The sequence below is a fragment of the Prionailurus bengalensis genome, chromosome A3, assembly GCF_016509475.1.
Source record: "Prionailurus bengalensis isolate Pbe53 chromosome A3, Fcat_Pben_1.1_paternal_pri, whole genome shotgun sequence".
NCBI lineage: Eukaryota > Metazoa > Chordata > Mammalia > Carnivora > Felidae > Prionailurus > Prionailurus bengalensis.
In genome coordinates, this window is record NC_057354.1 from 122026526 (window position 1) to 122043920 (window position 17395).

The following is a 17395-nucleotide window of genomic DNA, read 5'->3' on the forward strand; positions in this document are numbered from 1 at the left end:
CACGATGTGATGCAATGGAACCCAATTCATAACGCCTTTTTAATGCCTTTCTAACACAATATTCCCTCCTAATCTAGCAGATGACAAGTTACCACCATTGAATTCCCATTAATATGAATTATGGGGACAATATATTTTGCCCAATATCCTCTCCTCAGCCTAATATCGTGGGGGAATAAAATCACACCCTCAGCAGATTCCTGATGTGGGAGGTGACGGCGGCACGGAGTCTGTCTGCTCCGCTCCCGGCCGGGGCGAGGCTCCCGTGCCGGGAGGACGGTTGGCGAGGCCCTGGAGCTCAGTCAGGGGCAGCCGCAGAGGCTCCGACCCTTCCTCCTCCACGGCCTTCTTCTCAGGAACCCACTCCTCTTCGGCCCACGGCAGGCCTGTGCCCCACGCTACGGCAGCATCATGAGGAGGAAGCGAGCGTCCTCCCCTGCCTGGGGCTGGGGGGGCGCGTGCCTGGGCACCACGTCGCCTCACTGAGCCCTGAGGAGGATGCTCGTGGCACCTGCCTCATACACTCACGGGACGCCGGGGGCTAGGGCAGGCAAAGTCACTCAGAGCCCTGGCTGGCTCACAGTGAGGACTCGGTAAGCCCTAGCGTTGGTGATGCTGACGGGGGTGGTGGTGGCAAGCCCCAGGACGTGGGTAGGGTCTTGGCTGGCAGGCGGTTCTAAGTCGCTTCCTCAAATGGCCTCTGAGAGCACGGGGTTAGCGTGCACACCTGTGCGGGGGAAGGGGGGGGCTCCACGTCTCTAGCCTGGAGTACCCTGGCTGCTGGTGAGATTTATAACTGCCACTGAGCACAGCCCAGAAGAGGCTTTACCCACAGCCCCGGCTCCTGGGGATGCCAGAGAAAATGAGCACACATGCGCCCACCAGTGGCTCCTGCACCTGCCAGGAGCCCTCCCCATCAAGCGCCTGGCCTTCCCACTGTGCCTGGTAGGAACAAGCCGTGGGGCTGCCCCAGAGCCCGCGGGGCTGCTGCAGATGGGAGAGGAGTTCGTGGCAGAGCTGAGCACCTTCCCGAGGCAGTCAGGCCGCCGCGTGCACCATGGTGGGCATCCCTCAGTGACACCAACCCCGCGACCCCCCAGGCAGCCCCTCCCCCACCCACTTCTTAGGACTTCCTCCTCACATTCTCACCAAGCCCCTGCCGGTGTGCATTTGACCTCTGTGCTGGCCACTGTGATAGGCAATCCTTTTTCTCTTTTATGGGAAATTACTTGGTGCCTCAGCTCTGCCTGAATTTACAGGGATATCTCCTCTCTCTTTTGACGGCGGGGCACTTATTTATTTTTAATTTCTTCTCATTGTAAAATACGTGTGATATGCATTTTGCCATTTTTACCATTTTTAAGTGTATGATTCAGTGGTGTTTGTTACATTCCCAATGCCTTACAGCCACGGCCACTGTTCATTTCCAAAACTTTTTAATCCCCCCCAACAGAAACCCTGTACCCATTCAGCAGTAGCACCCCACCTCGGCCCCTCCACTCAGCCCCTGGTGACCTCCAACCTACTTTCTGTCTCTGACCTCAGCACAGCCCAGGGAAGGGGCCTGCCTGGAGCCAGCTTACAGGTAAGGGAACTGCATCTCGAAACCTTGAGTGCCCGCGTTGAGGTCACCCAGACAGTGACGTGTGGACACGGGCCTTGACCCCGGTCTCTTGACCCCAGCCTGCCCCCGCTAGTAACGAAACCCATAATAAATAGTCGCGTTTTTGTTCTCCTCTCTGTTCCCCTAGAGTAGTGCTGAGGTCACAGAGAAGACAGGGACAAGTCATGGCTGCTTCAAGCCCGTCTGACGTCAGGGGTCAGTCCACGATTCTCCGGTATCCCCATTCCCCAGCCCAAGTGGAAATCTACCAAGACGAAGAAGCTGACCCCTTTTACTTGGGTCTTGCCCCAAGCCCACCAGGGTCATACCTGTGGGCAGTTGTGACGGCCTAGAATGCCCTCCTGGAACGGAACAAGCCAAAGTAGCCTGGAAGCAGCCAAAAAAAAGCTAAAGTAGACAGCAGCCGTGTACTGTGTCCCAGACCAAAACAAGAAACCCTGAGAAAGAGGCCTTGGCCTCAAGGCTCAACCATCCCCAATGTCCTGAAGCTGAGCAGAGTCTGACCGCACACATGGCTTGGATGGCAAGGAAAGGTCAGCTGACCAGAGAGAATTAAATGAACAGAACTGTGGCCAGGCCTCTAGGAGGTTTGGGGCTGGGCCACGAAATCCCACACGTGCTTTGGTCTTAGCATTGGTGGTTGTTTCAGATTGCTGAACAAAACTGTTCCAGTGGGGAGCCTGCAGCTATCTCTTCAGGAGACGTGGTGAACACCGGGGAAAGATGTTCACAGCAAGATGTTCAGCGAGCTGCTCATTCAACAAATCTCACCGAGCGTGGTTCTGGGCGTGGCCCATCCGGAGCTCCGTGCCCGGCTCTGCAGCTAGACTGCCCAGGGAGGGATGCAGCCCAGCCTGCTGAGTGAGCGCGGCCAATTCCCTCAGCCTTTCTTTCTCAACTCTAATGGTGGTAACAGCAGCTACCTCCGAGGACTTTACAAGTTAAGGTTGGGAAGGTGGTGAGAAGAGTGTCTGGAAGAAAATAATTACTCTACGAGCACCTTAAATGAAATAACCAAATGTAAAAAGCTGCTGAGAATTACAGGCGAATGGTAACGAGTCCCAAGAAAATACTAATCCATGGAGAAAAAGTACTAATGCTGAATACATGCTAATACTTGTGATCCTGTAAGACCAAACACTTAGGGAGACATGGGAAGGGGCACAGGACTCAGGGCAAAGGCCTTGATATGTTAGATCTGTCCTGCCATCCAGGCTTCATTATCTGGTCCCATCCACAAGCCCATGAAGGCTTCCTTCTGGCTCATGCGGGTCCTGTCTTCATCATCCGCATCATGGGCATCCACCGAAATTACTCATTGTTTGAACGCTGATCCACCCCTTTGTAGAGATGTCAAAGGCATTCATCCTCCGTCGACCCCAACAATAGGGGCTAAATAAATGAGTAGAGAATTATATGCAAAATTCATTCATTCTGTCCTTACACACTTACTGAGAACCTCTATATGCTGGACATCATATCAAGCCTATTCTATGGAGTTCACTGCCTAATAAAGATACAAATGCATAAGTGAATAAGTACATATAGTTTAGGCATTACATAAGGACATAAACAGAAGTGTTACAGGAACACGAGAAATAACAGCAATTGTTTTTCCATCCAGAGGTGGCAACGTTTGGGCTGTCACTTGTTGGATGAACAGAAGTGTTTTCTGGGTGGGCAAGAGTGAGTAGCAAGTGCAAAGGCCCTGGGGCATGAGAATTCTTTATATGTCTGGGAATTGTGGCTGAAGTAGGTGGCAGGGGTGAACTCTGAAGTGACCCATGGTTCAGGCACTCAGTGTGTTGGTGGATTTCCCTCAGCCGGAAACACGGCCCCACGAAAACACAGGAGCGTGGCGATAGCAGTCTATGTCCCGGTGTTGGCATTTAGGGAAGCAATGAATAGCAGAACCCCTGTAGATAGCAGGGAGTGCTGAAATGAATGAATAACAGGTAGAGGGCACTCACAAAGGTCACTGCAGCTGTTTTTGGCAAGTCAATGTGCCAGGTGAGGTCTGGGAGATGGATGAAGGCACCCATGCTGTCATCAGGGAGCCATCCGTGCAATGGAGGCAGTTGTGCTTTGTTTATTTTTTATTCAACTGTGAAATGTATTAGCTCACATATCAAGAAGCCCAGAGGTAGACAGCAATGCAACATTAGGGCTCTGGTTCCATATATCTGGAATTCTCTTGTGTTTTTCTATTCTGTCTATTCTATTTCTATCCCATGTTGGTTTCATCCTCAGGTCTGTAGCATGATGGTTCAAGGCATCATGTCCAGATATGGCAATAGAGAGGAAGAAAGATGGCCTTCTTCTTGTGACTCTTCTTTAGAAGGAAAAAAAACTTTCCCCAAAGCCTCTGGACAGTATTACTCTCATGTTCCATGGCTATAAGTGGGTCACATGACCCTTCCTAAACCCATGATGACCAGGGGGAAGGGGATCACCAACACCTGGCTTAGAACCATCACAATTCCAGTAGGGCCTAGGGTTCAATTTCCCCAAAGCATGAGAGGTGGTAGATATCTGACCAGAACTGAGGTTCTGGTAGGAAGGAAGAGGGAAAGAAAATGGACATCAGGTAGACAGCCAGCAACACCCTTACAGACCTCGAAGGTCGTTCTGACAGACCTGGCGAGGTTCTCCACGTCCTGCGCTGGCACGATGACAGCTACCTGTTCACTTGCAGGCTTGGCCTTTCTACCTCCTTCTTCCTCTCCCTCTACCCTACCTTCCAGCCTTAGGGCCACTTCTAACCTGATGAAGGAATTCTTTAAGTAGCAGGTCAAGAATCTGAAATCATGTTCAGTGCCACTGTGGTGTGGAGTTGGGTTTCTTTTAACCTAGAAAAAGGCTACCCTGTGTTCAGAAGCTTTCTGTGCTGCCAGAGGAGCTCCCCCAAGGTAACCTCAAGGCAGATGCTGTTCTAGAATCGCAAAGAGGATCACAGAAGAGTTAGAGCTGGGGCCCGGTGCACCGGGCAGAGCTGGGTACATCTTCTCTTGACTAGAGACAGAGGCCTCACCATGGGAGTCCCCTGGTCTACACCTGACAGCCAGCTGGAAGCAGACTGGCCTAGGATGGCTGTCCATGAAGCTGGCCTCATGAGTCTGCCCTTCTATTTCAGCTTACCCTCAGTCATTTAAATCCGGGTTTTTAAAATAAAGAGGTCAACTCCAAAAGGATGAGTGATTGGGATCCTTTCAACTCTCCTTGGTTCCTCAAGACCAGCCTCTTGGCCATGGGGAGTCCCTTGGGCTTTGATTCCTCCCCACTCCAGGTGTGAGGGACTCCCTCTAGCACCACTGCTCTGTCTGGGCAGGTGAGGAGCCTTGCTTTCTGACAGCCCAAGGAGTGGCCTATGGGGAAGCCCTTGTAGCTTCTAAGGGTGAAAGAGGATAGGAGTAGGGGGTAGGGACAGCAAGCTTAACCAAAATGCCTTGGCTCAAAAGTAGGTCTAATGACACTTCTCCGAAGAAGACATCCAGATGGCTAACTGACACATGAAAAAATGCTCAACAACACTCATCATCAGGGAAATACAAATCAAAACCACAATGAGATACCACCTCACACCTGTCAGAATGGCTAACATTAACAACTCAGGCAACAACAGATATTGGCGAGGATGTGGAGAAAGAGGGTCTCTTTTGCACTGCTGGTGGGAATGCAAACTGCTGCAGCCACTCTGGAAAACCGTATGGAGGTTCCTCAAAAATTGAAAATAGAACTACTCTGCAACCCAGCAATTGCACTACTAGGTATTTACTCAAGGGATACAGGTGTGCTGTTTCAAAGGGGCACATGCACCCCAATGTTTATAGCAGCACTATCGATGATAGCCAAAGTATGGAAAGAGCCCAAATGTCCAACAATGGATGAATGGATAAAGAAGATGTGGTGTATACACACACACACACACACACACACACACACACACACACAATGGAGTATTACTCAGCAATCAAAAAGGATGAAATCTTGCCATTTGCAACCATGTGGATGGGACTGGAGGGTATTATGCTAAGTGAAATAGAGGAAGACAAATGTCATATGATTTCACTCATATGAGAAATTTAAGAAACAGAACAGTTAGAACACAAGGGAAGGGAAGCAAAAATAATATAAAAACAGGGAGGCGGGCAAAACATAAGAGACTCTTAAATATGGAGAACAGAGGGTTACTGGAGGGGTGGTGGAAGGGGGAAGGGGCTAAATGGGTAAGAGGCATTAAGGAATCTACTCCTGAAATCATTGTTGCACTATATGCTAAGTTGGATGTAAATTAAACAAATAAAATAAAAAAATAAAAAAAATAAAGCACAAATCATAAATGTAAAAAAAAAAAAAAAAGAAGTATATCTAATGAGAACCCCATGTGGGTACTAAAGAGTGTTTTCCTTAAGGGACCATGGCAGCCAGCAGCCAGGAGTTTAAGTCCAGGCAGGGAGGTGCTGACCACTGGCCCTCTGCTATCAGTGTGCACCTTGTCTGGCCCCAAGGACTTCTCTCGTGGTGCCACAGGGTCCGATGTGTTCATCCATCTCCAGTAAGAGGCAGGAGAGAGGAGGCTGGGACCACAGGGCTCCCACCCCGTCAATACATGTGCCAGCAGCCTCTGAATGTATGCTGATGCTCTGCTGAGTGCGTAGGGCCCTTATTTTCCAGAGGAAAATGAGGTTTCTTGCCTACGGGTTCTACAGAGGCAAATTCAGGATGCAAATGAACATGACTAGTGGAGACGGTAGCCAGAGAAGCACAGAGTTCTCCTGAGCCTTCATTTCAGGGCAGCAAACGGGGCGCTGAAACTGATTGATAATCTGTCACGTTACATCAGTTTAGCTCTGCGGGGACTTTGCAGTGACTCTTCTCGATGGCATTATGCTTTGGGAGGGCTCAAGCCAATTTGGTGGCCTGTGTCATGGAAGTGAGTAACATGGGGACAGGGTCAGTCTGGGTTTGGAGAAAATCCTCCTGCCTGAAATTGAACGAGAGCTTCAGATGCTGATGGGGAAGAAATGATACCAAGGGGTGTTGAGCTCTCCTTTTTATGTTTATTTCCCCGAGTTATTTTTAGCATTGCAGACAGTTCCCAGTTAACAAATGGGTTGGGTTCTGAAAGTTCATTTGTAATTTGGCTGTTTAGATTTTGGAACATACTTTCCCTATAAAAAACAATGTTATAAACGGTGATGAGACTCCCAGGCTAGTTCTCCAAAGCCTATTTAACCCATAATGTAGCTAAAATACTGTCCTTTTGCTATGAAAAAAAAATGTTTAATTGCAACATGAGTAATTAAGTAAAACAGGGAAAACCATTAAAAGTGAATAAGAAGTAGATTTATGTTCATCTTGAATGACGCTGTTCGCAGAAAACCTAATTTAATTTAAGAAGAGGCCTTTCCAAGGGCTTTTTGGGAAATTGCATGGGATTTAGCCTATTAGGGAGAAAGAGCCGTGGGGCTGTCCAATTTTCGGCTCCTGAACATTTGTACCACATAACTGGCTCCCTTTCCTGATTTCAGGCTCGTCAGAAGGTCTTCTGTTGAGAATCTGTTTCCCATGCGGATTCTCACAGGGAGAAATTCACTGGTCAAAACCCATGAAGGTGGTCTCCTTGGGGTGGTTTTTTAACATTCTTAGTCACAGGTCAGCCTCTATCCGTGAGAATATCCTGGGAACGGCTGTGCCCCAGTCCCACCAACTTTGGGGCAGTGACGGGATCACGTGAGGGCCAAGTCCCGGCCAGCCATGGATTCTTAAGGTAAATGCACCCTGTGAGGTTCCCTGGCGGCCAGCTGCCCCTCCTTCTCTCTGGCGACACAATCCTTGTTGGGCCCTTCTTTCAGACCTCACTAGGCAGCTCTTGGTGTGGATGGGATGTGTGTAGCCCCAGTGTGTTTACGTTATGCAGGTCCCATATTGATTTCCTGCACCAGGCCATGTAGAGGAGAGTAACAGATTGACCTCTCCTTTCTGCCTAAGGCATGTGAGCCGTGGCTTTAAGCAAGTGTGCTGGAAAGCCTGGAGGTATGTTGCAGAAATGACCACAAATGCTTCCCATCCTTGCATGTCTGCCCCTTTGCAATGCGGTGCTATCGAGAGCCAGGGTCTCTCTGCCCACTCCTGGAATCTGGCTTGGCCGTGAGACTTCTTGAGCTAGCGGGATTTCAGCAAACATGCCTCAAGCAGAGCTTACAAAAGCCCTCGTGCACGGAGTCTTGCCCCCTTGCTGCTCTTGGAAGCCTGAGTCCACCACGTGGACAAGCCCCAGCTAGCTGGATAGAGGATGGCAGGCCACACGGAGGGGGACTGAGACTCCCTGGCTGACGGGCTGCGAAGCACAGATGTGTGGGTGAGGCCAACCCCGACCAGCCGCCCTGAGCCAACCTGCAGCTGACCGCATACAAATGAGAGAGTCGGCCCAGACCAGAACGGACAGCCAGCTCACAGAACTGTGAAGGTTTAAGCCACCAAGTTTTTGAATGATTGTTCTGTAGCAAAAGCTAACCTAGGTGGTTTACCCCTTACATATGCGGAAGAATGCAGAGTGTTCTCCCTTCTTTTTTGCCCCTTTAGTCACAAATTTGAGTTCAAGCCACTCCGGTCCGCCCTCCCTGGACTGTAGGTTTTGAAATGGATGCTTTGGAAATCAGGGCATTTTTCGACTGTAGACATTTCATGACTGACAGATGGGTTTGAAGTCAATGAAGATACAATCCAAACCGTGGCGGCACCTCAAAATGCAGGCAAAACCCATCAGCTCGGCACGAACATGCACAAGCTGCCTCACGACGCGTGATCAGTGCCTGATAATTTATCACAAGGGAAATCACAAATTCTCATTCACGGAGCAAGAACAGGCTTCTGGATAAAATCACGCACAGTCTGGAAATTCACCACAAAGGGGACTGGAGGGATTCTCCCAACCAGTGTGAATACAAGAGTAGAGGGTGGTCTGCTTCTCATTCTGTAACTGTGCAAAAGCATCCTTATCCATTTGTGGGCACCAGAGCCACACGAGGGGAGGGGCCCGCCAGGCAGGGCTTTGAGGTCATTCACATGATTCCCCACAGAAATCCCAGATCATCTCCCCCACGCAGGGCATCTCTCCAGAGAGTTTAGAGGGTACGAGGAAGACGCTGTTGCCGGGGCTGTCTCTCTGATGACATATATCCACCCTAAAAGTGGTGGCTCATAAATGTAAAAAATCTGGGTGTTTGGCGCTCAGAGGATGGAGCCTACAGACCTCACGGCCCCTTTTGGTTTTCCTCAGGCCTCTGACACAGGCTAAGTCTCTCTCTTCCCAGCCCAGAATTATTTTCAAGGGCTTAGCTCCACGGAACGATGGGAATGTTTCAGCACGAGTGCTCCTGACCACAAGGAAAAAAAGCCCCCAACACATTTCACAGGCATCAGCCAGGATTCTGCAAGGTCCGTTCTTTCAAGAACGAAATTGCATTTTATGAAGCCGTCCCTTTTCTGTTTCATCTGTCAGGCAGGTTTGCTGAGAATAATTTAAATTTCATGCAGCAGCAACTGCAGGACAGTGGAGTTTCCTTTCTGCCCCACGAATAGGCCTGGCCCGGGAGTCATGGTCCAGCTTCTCAGCTCCGCCTTCCCGCCCCCGCCACAGGGGGCTTGACTGCCCTGCAGTCCAGAGTGGCAGCGGTGGGCCAGGAACAGGGCTGTCCAAGCTCTCGGTGACCTCATGCCGCCACAGTCAGGGGGAGGGGACGGTCCAGAGAGGGTCCTGCCAGCACCAACTGCCCGGGAGCCGGGTTTACCCGAATAGGACGGATACTTGTCTGACCCAATCTCTGATTTAGCTTTTCAAAATGACTTAACCAATCCCCACACCATCTTTGCGAGGAAGATCCTACGATTATTCCCATTTTATAGACAAAGAAACTGAGGTTCAGAGACATACTCATCTCCTGAGAGGCAGAGGTCAGATTCAAACCCAGTTCTGCCATGGTTCGACAGCTTGAAGCCCTCACTAGCTGTACGATGGAGAGTCGACAGAATCTTCGGGCTAAATTTTCCTACCTAACCCAAAAAGTAAATATGCCCATTTTCTTGCACATTGGTATCTGCTGTCGAGGAGGTGGATGGAGGGATGGGAAAAGTTACCGTAACAATGCCACAGTAACGGTTACCATGGAGAACGCGCTGTGCCAGGTGGCCTGGGGAAAGGAGACAGCCCCGGTGGTCCATTTCTCACTCACTGGGGGCCCTTGGCAAGTCTTGTTTTCTCTGAGCCTCATTCTTCTGACAGGCAAAATAGAGACGCTGGAGGGCACGGTCACTACATTCCTCTGAGGCTCTGGGGACTTGCGGGCGTGTGTGTGTGTGTGTGTGTGTGTGTGTGTGTGTCATTTGGTAATGCCCTCCCCTACCTCAATGGCCCGGAATATGTGCTTGTCCAATCGGCCTTTCATCAAAGACCAGCTAGAAATCCTCAGGCCACAGAAAAATGAAGAAACATAAAACTCAACTCAGGCCTAAGGCAGAGGTGACAGAAAGAATTGTCATCACCTCACTAACCAGCCCCAGGGCACACAGCTAGCTGTCCCTACCCTGGGGAGCTGGGACGGTCCCCCCATGGCCTGGAAGATGCAGTCCTAGCACTGAGCGTGAGAGGGTGAGCAGGCCCACGGGACTAGGGGCAAGAGAGGGGACAGGCCGTCTCTGCATCGGTGGCGATGGCATCGGATGCCTGTGGTGGCCCACAGCCCCCAGAGAGATGTGACACCTGCTCCATGCCCAGCCTGGGGGGACGCTAAGGCCTGGCAGAACTGACACTTGTCCCTGAGAGTCACCTTAGGGGCCTTTCCCTGAGTCCTTGGGTGTGACCCTGGCCCGCTCGTGGTGCCAGACCCTTCACTGAGGAAGGCATGCCGGTATGTTCAAGCAGCCATCACCACACTCCAGGGCAGCAGGAACACAGGGCGCTGCGCCTGGCTTCCACGCAGCCCCCTCCCTCAGCCACCTTCCACCAGAGTAGGGTCTTGGCCCTGGGTACACACCGGGCTTTCCTTGGAGGAAGGGGTCCCATGGCTGAAAAAGCTTTAAAATCCCTTCACTCCACTGTCAGGCTTACCGGGCAATGCCAGCTTCAGGGTTACTTTGGGGCCCACTAGATGTCCTCCCTCTAGCTCTTCTTGCTGCCATGTCCCCTTGGTCATGTCATGCCTCCATGTCACAGATTGGTGTGAACGGTAACCACTCAGAAACACAAGGTGCTTTCCCCGCCTGTGTGGGGCCTACCTCCTGTTTCTTAACTGAAGACCTACTTTTTTCTCTTGGTGAGGTTAGAAATGATCCCTCTTCCTTCCAGGGGCATGTCCTTGTCCCCTAGGCTTTACCTGGGTGATAGTGACAACGGCGGCTGTGGTAACAACCCCTATACAAGACTTACCACGTACCACTCGGTTCTGTTCTGAGCACTATTATATGTATTTTAACTCACACGATCTTCACAACTCTGGCAGGCAGGTAACACTACCTGTTCCCATTTTATAGGAGCAAGGCACAGAGAGGTTAAGTAACTCCTTCAGGGTTGCTCAGCTAACAAGAGATAGGGCAGAATTCAAACCTGGGCACCCTGGGTCCCCAGTCTGTCTTTATCCACAACACTAAGCTGTCTCTGCCAATAACCTCAATGGGAGAGACATTCTCGGGTCACTCAGTCACAGTGTCCAGGCCACAGACTTGTCATATCCTGACCTATGTGTTTGCCGAGGGCAAGTGCTAGCCCTTGGCTACTCAGTAAAGATGCAGCTTGCTGACCAGGGACACCACAGATACCCCAGTTTGGGCCTGCCTGTCAGTTGATGTGGTGCTGGCATGGGGTTAGACAAATAGGCAGGGAGACAGGCGTCTGGGGGGGCGGGTAGCAGCTTGGCCAGATGGCAGAGAGGCACCGCCATGGCCCAAATTCAGTGACAGCGTTCTGGATAGAAGCTGCCACTGGCTGCTGTCTTCCATTTCTGCTGCACACCCCATTCTCCTGAGCACCTCGAAAAGTCCCGGATGTAAGCAGGTACCTTTGTTTGACTGGACAAGCCCTTGCAGGTCTGGAGCAGGGCTGGAGATGGTAACAGAGGGGACATGTGCCAAGGATCTGGCTGTCCCACGGGCATGAACTTTTGGCCCCCTCACCTATCAATGCAATGCTCCCCAGCTCCCCCAGTTGCTGTTTTCCATCAGAGGCTGGGTTCCTCTCCTCCCATGTGCTGTGGTTTGGGGCCCTGCCAGTCAGGGATGGTGAATATCAAGCTGTTTGGGAGCAAAGCAGGAGCTGTGTGGGCGGGGCAGCCCTGTGTGAGAGGCCCTCACCACTGAGTCCCCTCCAGCTCCCTTGCCTGGAGGGCCAACCCCCTGCCTCTGGTGCAGCCTGACAGCATCCATAAAAAGGCCTCCATCCAGAGAGGGCAGAAATCGTCAAGCGGGCTCCCAGGTCCAGCTTCTCTCTCCCGACCCCGAGCCCCCAGCGGTCAGCTCCAGAAGCTGCCATTGTCCAGATGGCCAACAGCTGGCCTTCTGAGTGGCCGCCAGATGTGGCTGGCGGGACAGCCGACTGGCTCCACCGGGCAGAGGTTGCTGCATTAGGGAAGTTCTGGGGGCTGGTGCCCAGGGGACGAATGCGTTTGGCTGGTCTGGGGGCGTCGTGCCCAAATAACTCTCCATCTCCTCTCCTGCATCCAACATTCCTTCCCTCCCCATCTCAGTGGGGAGGTGTTTTCATAACAGGAAAATAAAATCAATAAGGCACTGCAGCAAGATGTCAGTGTGCTCCGAGCTGGCCTCCAATAGCTCCATTGTCTCGGGCCTCCGCTGGGCTCTGGGCCGGCAGCGCTCAGTTATTAATGGGAAGCAGGGCTGAAAGGGAGTTTTGAAAATCACAGAGACAAAGGCACAGCACACCTGGAGTGCAGCTTTCCAACGCCACGGCCACCTCACAATGGCTGCGCCGGGCCTCCCCCGCCTTTAACTTCTCCCGCAACTTTTATGAAAGCAGGGAAGAAAACACTAGACACACACACACACACGCACACACACACACACACACGCACACACGCACACACACGCACACACGCACGCACGCACACGCTGGCTCCTGGGAGGCGGCTGTGAATGGCTGGCCGAGGCAAAGGGGGCCTGCAGAGCCCCTGATCCTCCGAGGAAGCAGGATGGCCATAAACAGGCTTCCTGCCACCGGTGCGGGTCCTGGTCCCTGGAAGGTCCTGGCACCTGAGGGGCTCTGAGCAGCGTGAGGGGGACCAGCTCAGCCTGAAGCCAGGCATGAGACTTGGTGACATTTTCGTTTCAGTATCTCAGTCAGTAATGCAGCCTGGTTTCTGCGGTCATTCCCAAGGCTGGAGCCACCTCCAGAAGAGAGGGAATGGCCTGGAGATGATGCCCCTGAAGCTGACTGCTGGGGCCCAAGGCCTGGGCCCCAACGAAGGTCCAGCCTCGGACCAGCTCTCACAGACTTGGTGTATCTCAGTATCCCCAACCATCAGGTGGGGACAAAAGTAGCGATCCACAGGGTTATCTGAGGCTTGGAAGGCACAGTGGATGGGAGAATTCTCAGCGGAGTAGTTACCAAGTAGTAGATTTATGACTGTTTATGCCTTACCGCTGGTGACTACCTTCTTGCAAACCTAAGTCACTGGTGCCCCCGGAGTGGGGGGACTTGCATGGTCTAAAGTCACCTATTTAGGGAATCTTTATTGCCAACTTGGAGTTCGCTGTCCCTACACAAATTAAAAAGCACTTTGTCAATATGGCATAAGACAACAAATGGCCTCAGCACCTGCTTGTCTTACAAGTTAGTCACAGAGAGAGACTTTACGGCAAACAAAATCATGTGAGCTTTCACTTGAACCGTCGGCCGGCCCAGCCCCAGGGACGCCAATGCTCTGGAGAAGGTGGTGACTGGTGCACAGACCTTCAGGGGAAGCCACGACCCTCTGCTCGGCTCCTGCTCGGAGGGGACGCCGGGCTTACCTTGGTGGTGACAGCGGAGGCAGAGCTGGCCACGAGGCTGGTGATGGTCTCACCGCTGCCGGTAGTGCAGGGAGCCGGGGCGGTGGCGGGCGTGGGCAGCCGGGACGGCACCACGGGCAGCGGCAAGAGGCCGGGCCGGGCGCTGAGGCTACTGGCTGAGCCGCCACCGGCCCCCGCGGTGGCGCTGCAGATGCTGGTGGTCCCATGTGTACCGTTGGCGCTCCACTCTCGGCGGTCCCAGCCCACGCGGTAATCTCGTTCGAAGCGGCTGTGGTGCCGGGACATCTTGCTGGGCCGTGGCTGCTCCTCACAGGGGAACAGAGGCCGGACCTGCTGGCACAGAGCGGAGAGGAGGGCGGTTTAGTCACACAGCAGCCCGGCCGGGACGCGGTCAGCATCGAGGAAGCACCTGCTCTGTGCGCAAAAAAGGGCTTTCCAACGACAGCTCATTTCCTATTCACAGCAAGCCCACAACGCATGGATCGCTAGCCCCACGTCACAGAGTGGGGAACAAAGGATTTGTCCAGGATCACGTGGCAAAAGTGTAGTAGACAAGATTTGAACCCAGTGTCAGTTTAGAGTAATGCTTTTTGATTCAGGGGCACCCGGGTGGCTCAGATGGTTGAGCGTCTGATGTCGGCTCAGGTCATGATCTCGTGGTTCGTGGGTTTGAGCCCCGTGTCAGGTTCTGCTCTGACAGCTCGGAGCCTGGAGCCTGCTTCAGATTCTGTGTCTCCCTCTCTCTCTGCCCTGCTCTTGCTCACTCTCTTTCTTTCTCTCTCTCTCTCAAAAATAAATAAGCATTAACACAAAATTTAGAGAAATGCTTTTTGTTCTACGGTGTCATACTCTCCCAGAGCAACGTGCGTGTGCTCATCTGAATTATGGTTGGGATTTTATCCCACCATCCCCACCATGAAAACAAGGTCCTGTGGACTCCTCAGGCAGGCCACGCTTCCCCCAACCCTATGACGGGGAGAGCGGCTACACCTGTAGGCTCACTTCATAGTGGACAAGGCCCTTTCCATAAACCTCATATTATCCTCCCTGGAGCCCGTGAGCCAGCTGGGCATGGCTCATCCCCAGTGTATGGATCAGGGAGCTGGTTGAGAATAAGTGACTCTCTTGAGGTCAGAGGAAGGGAGAAGGTGGCCAGGATTTCTGGCCTTCGGACTGTGGCTCCATGTAGGGCTCTAGTCTGGAAAGGGGTGAAGCCCCTGGGTGTTCAGAGTTCTTTATAACCCTATGATTTAGTTGCTGGCACTAGAGACCCCAGTGCTCCCTGTGAAGCAGACATCCCCCCGGCGACTTTCGTGGCTATCTGAACGGCAGGCCCTCAGTGTTGTCATGGAGACCTAGACACCCGGGGATGCTTGCAGGGCCCCCTGTGGTGTGAGAACTGAGTTTTGCTCAGAATTACAGTGAGTTGCCTGGTTCCTTGACCGGCCCGGACCCGCTGTCACCCTCAGTCACCAAGGATGGAAAGATACCGGGGAGGCTGACTCGGCCGGAGAGGTGGCAGCAAGGCTGAGGCAGAGGGGAGAGGTGACGGCAGAGTCAGGGCACAGGTGGCGGCCTGGGGAGGGCGGGTGTCTGCCTTGCGCATCACATCCTCAGCTCCGGTCACTGCTCAGGTGTGGTTTGGCCTGCTCTGCAACCGCTTCCTGTCTGGGGTGTGAGCTCCTGGGGGTCAGGGAGAGCTCCCCGCTCATTTTCGTATCCTGCAAATCCAGCTGGGTCATGGTGGGGGGCTCTGGAGTGACTGGCTAGTGGATGGACTGGCTGCCCTATTTTAGAAATTTGTACCTGACTCTACTGTGGTCTTTGCACAGCAGGTCTAGTTGCCAGCTTCTAGTGCCACAGAGCCAGAGCCCCGGCCCAACCCTCGTGACCTGCTACCTTAGTTCTGCTTGGGTGGTTGGGGGCCCCTGGCAGCCACTGTGCCCTCCCTGGGCACCGTGCCCTCTGCCAGACACAAGGGGCACACCGAAGCAGAGCTGACCTTGACCTCTTAAAACGGACATGGGGCTCATTGTTTATTTTATCGTTATGCTTCATGGCTTACCTGCTGCCACCACATTACTGTTTTACCTATCCAATATTACATAATAAAAAATGATTCATAAAAATGAATCCCCCTTTGACCACCCCCTCACAGACTACTCTTAAGAGAGTTGTTTAAATAGCTCTCATCACTTTTCTCCCTCCTGCCCACACTGTGACCTGTTCTGATGTGGCTTTTGCTCTGGCCAGTCCTTGGGAGTTGTTCTCACCGAGGTCATGAGTGACCTGTGTGTTCAATCCCACGGGACACTCACACCTTGTCTCTCTCAACTCCTCTCACATTTGGCACGGCTGATCTCTCTCTCCCTCCTTCTAGAAACCTCTTCTCTGTGGCTTCCAAGGCATCATCATGCTCTCTCCTTGTTTTCCTCTTACGTCTCTGCTATTCCTTACTAGTCTCCTTGGCAAGCTCCTGTTTCTCGGCTCATTCTTGGGGGTCCCCATTTCCCCCACATCTTGTCCCACCCTACACACTCTCCCTGGACAATCTCATCAACTGTCATCTCTTTCCTGATGACCCTCAAGGCTACATTTCCAGCTCCCTGTCCGTCCTAAGTGCCATAACTACTGTTCTAGAGTCTGAAGTATACCAGTACATGGTTGCCCCACAGGTACCTCAACACCGTAGGTCCCAGAATTAACTCATTGTTCTTCTGCCCACTCATTCTCAGGGATTCCCTCTCGCAGGGAAAGCCACCCCCATTTCCCCATGTCCATCCACATGTTCAACAGTGAGGTCTTTGATTCTATGACCCCTGCTGCTTCTCAAATCTGCCCCCTCTCCCTCTGCACATCCACCACCCGACTCACAAAGATTATCTCCACCAGTGTCCCTGTTCTGGTCTTGCCCTTCTTACCCATTCTCCACCCAACTGCCCATGTGGTTTTTTTAAGGCACAAATATGATCACCATACTCTGCTGCTTTAAATCCTATCCTTCAGAATAACGTCCAGACCTCTCAGCATGGCCCAGGAGACACCTGAGGATTCCAGCGTCACCATTCACCCTTCCCACCCCAGAGGCGATGCCCCGCCATTCCAAACACCTTTCTGGTTTCTGAAGGCATCAGCTCTCTCTCTGCTTGGGGTCCAAGTCAATGTTGCTCCTTTGCCAGGAATGGATTCCCACTCTTCCCATGGCCAAGCCCCACATGTCTGTTGGGACTCAGTTCAGGCTCTGATTCTTCTAGGAGGCTGCCTTGACCCACCTCCTCCAGATCAGGCAAGAAGTCCTCTTCTAGCCCCACCCCGGGTACCTGGCGCCCACTCCATTCCCAGCATCAACGGCTGTGGTATATTTGCTACCTTGAGAACAGTCCCAGGTTTATTGTCTTTGTAATCCTTGCACCTAACACAATGTCTGGCATAGAAGGGTATTCAGTACACACTTGCTAAATGAACAAACAAATGCTTATTTTTTCTTAATCGCTTAGTATTTCCAGGAGAGATGAATGCATTTGTATGAAGGTGAGAAGCTCAGACACAAAAAACTTGAGTCTTCTGACTGGAAATTCCATGCAGGTATCAGGGTAAGGAAATGTCCTATCTCCCGGGTAAGTCAGACCTGACGCCTCTGAGGATGGCTCAGAAGGAGAACAGAACCTCTGCATGTCCAGGGTTAGCCAGGCCCCACAGCTTAGACTGTTGTTTCCTAACATTCACCTGCAAGGCTCTTCCTAATTATCA

General features: G+C 52.3%; 1 protein-coding gene across 3 annotated transcripts in view; it reads right to left on the reverse strand.

Moving 5' to 3' along the window:
• KLHL29 (kelch like family member 29) overlaps positions 1 to 17395 on the reverse strand; it is a 310478-nt gene that overhangs the window by 130860 nt on the left and 162223 nt on the right. For 2 of the 3 annotated variants that reach the window (XM_043604449.1, XM_043604446.1), the window contains exon 3: positions 13646 to 13975. In XM_043604449.1, coding sequence (XP_043460384.1) covers positions 13646 to 13930 — 285 coding nt within the window. In that variant the 5' untranslated portion in view covers positions 13931 to 13975. Of the gene's footprint in view, positions 1 to 13645; positions 13979 to 17395 lie in introns of all 3 variants that reach the window. The other variant, XM_043604447.1, reaches the window with a different exon arrangement.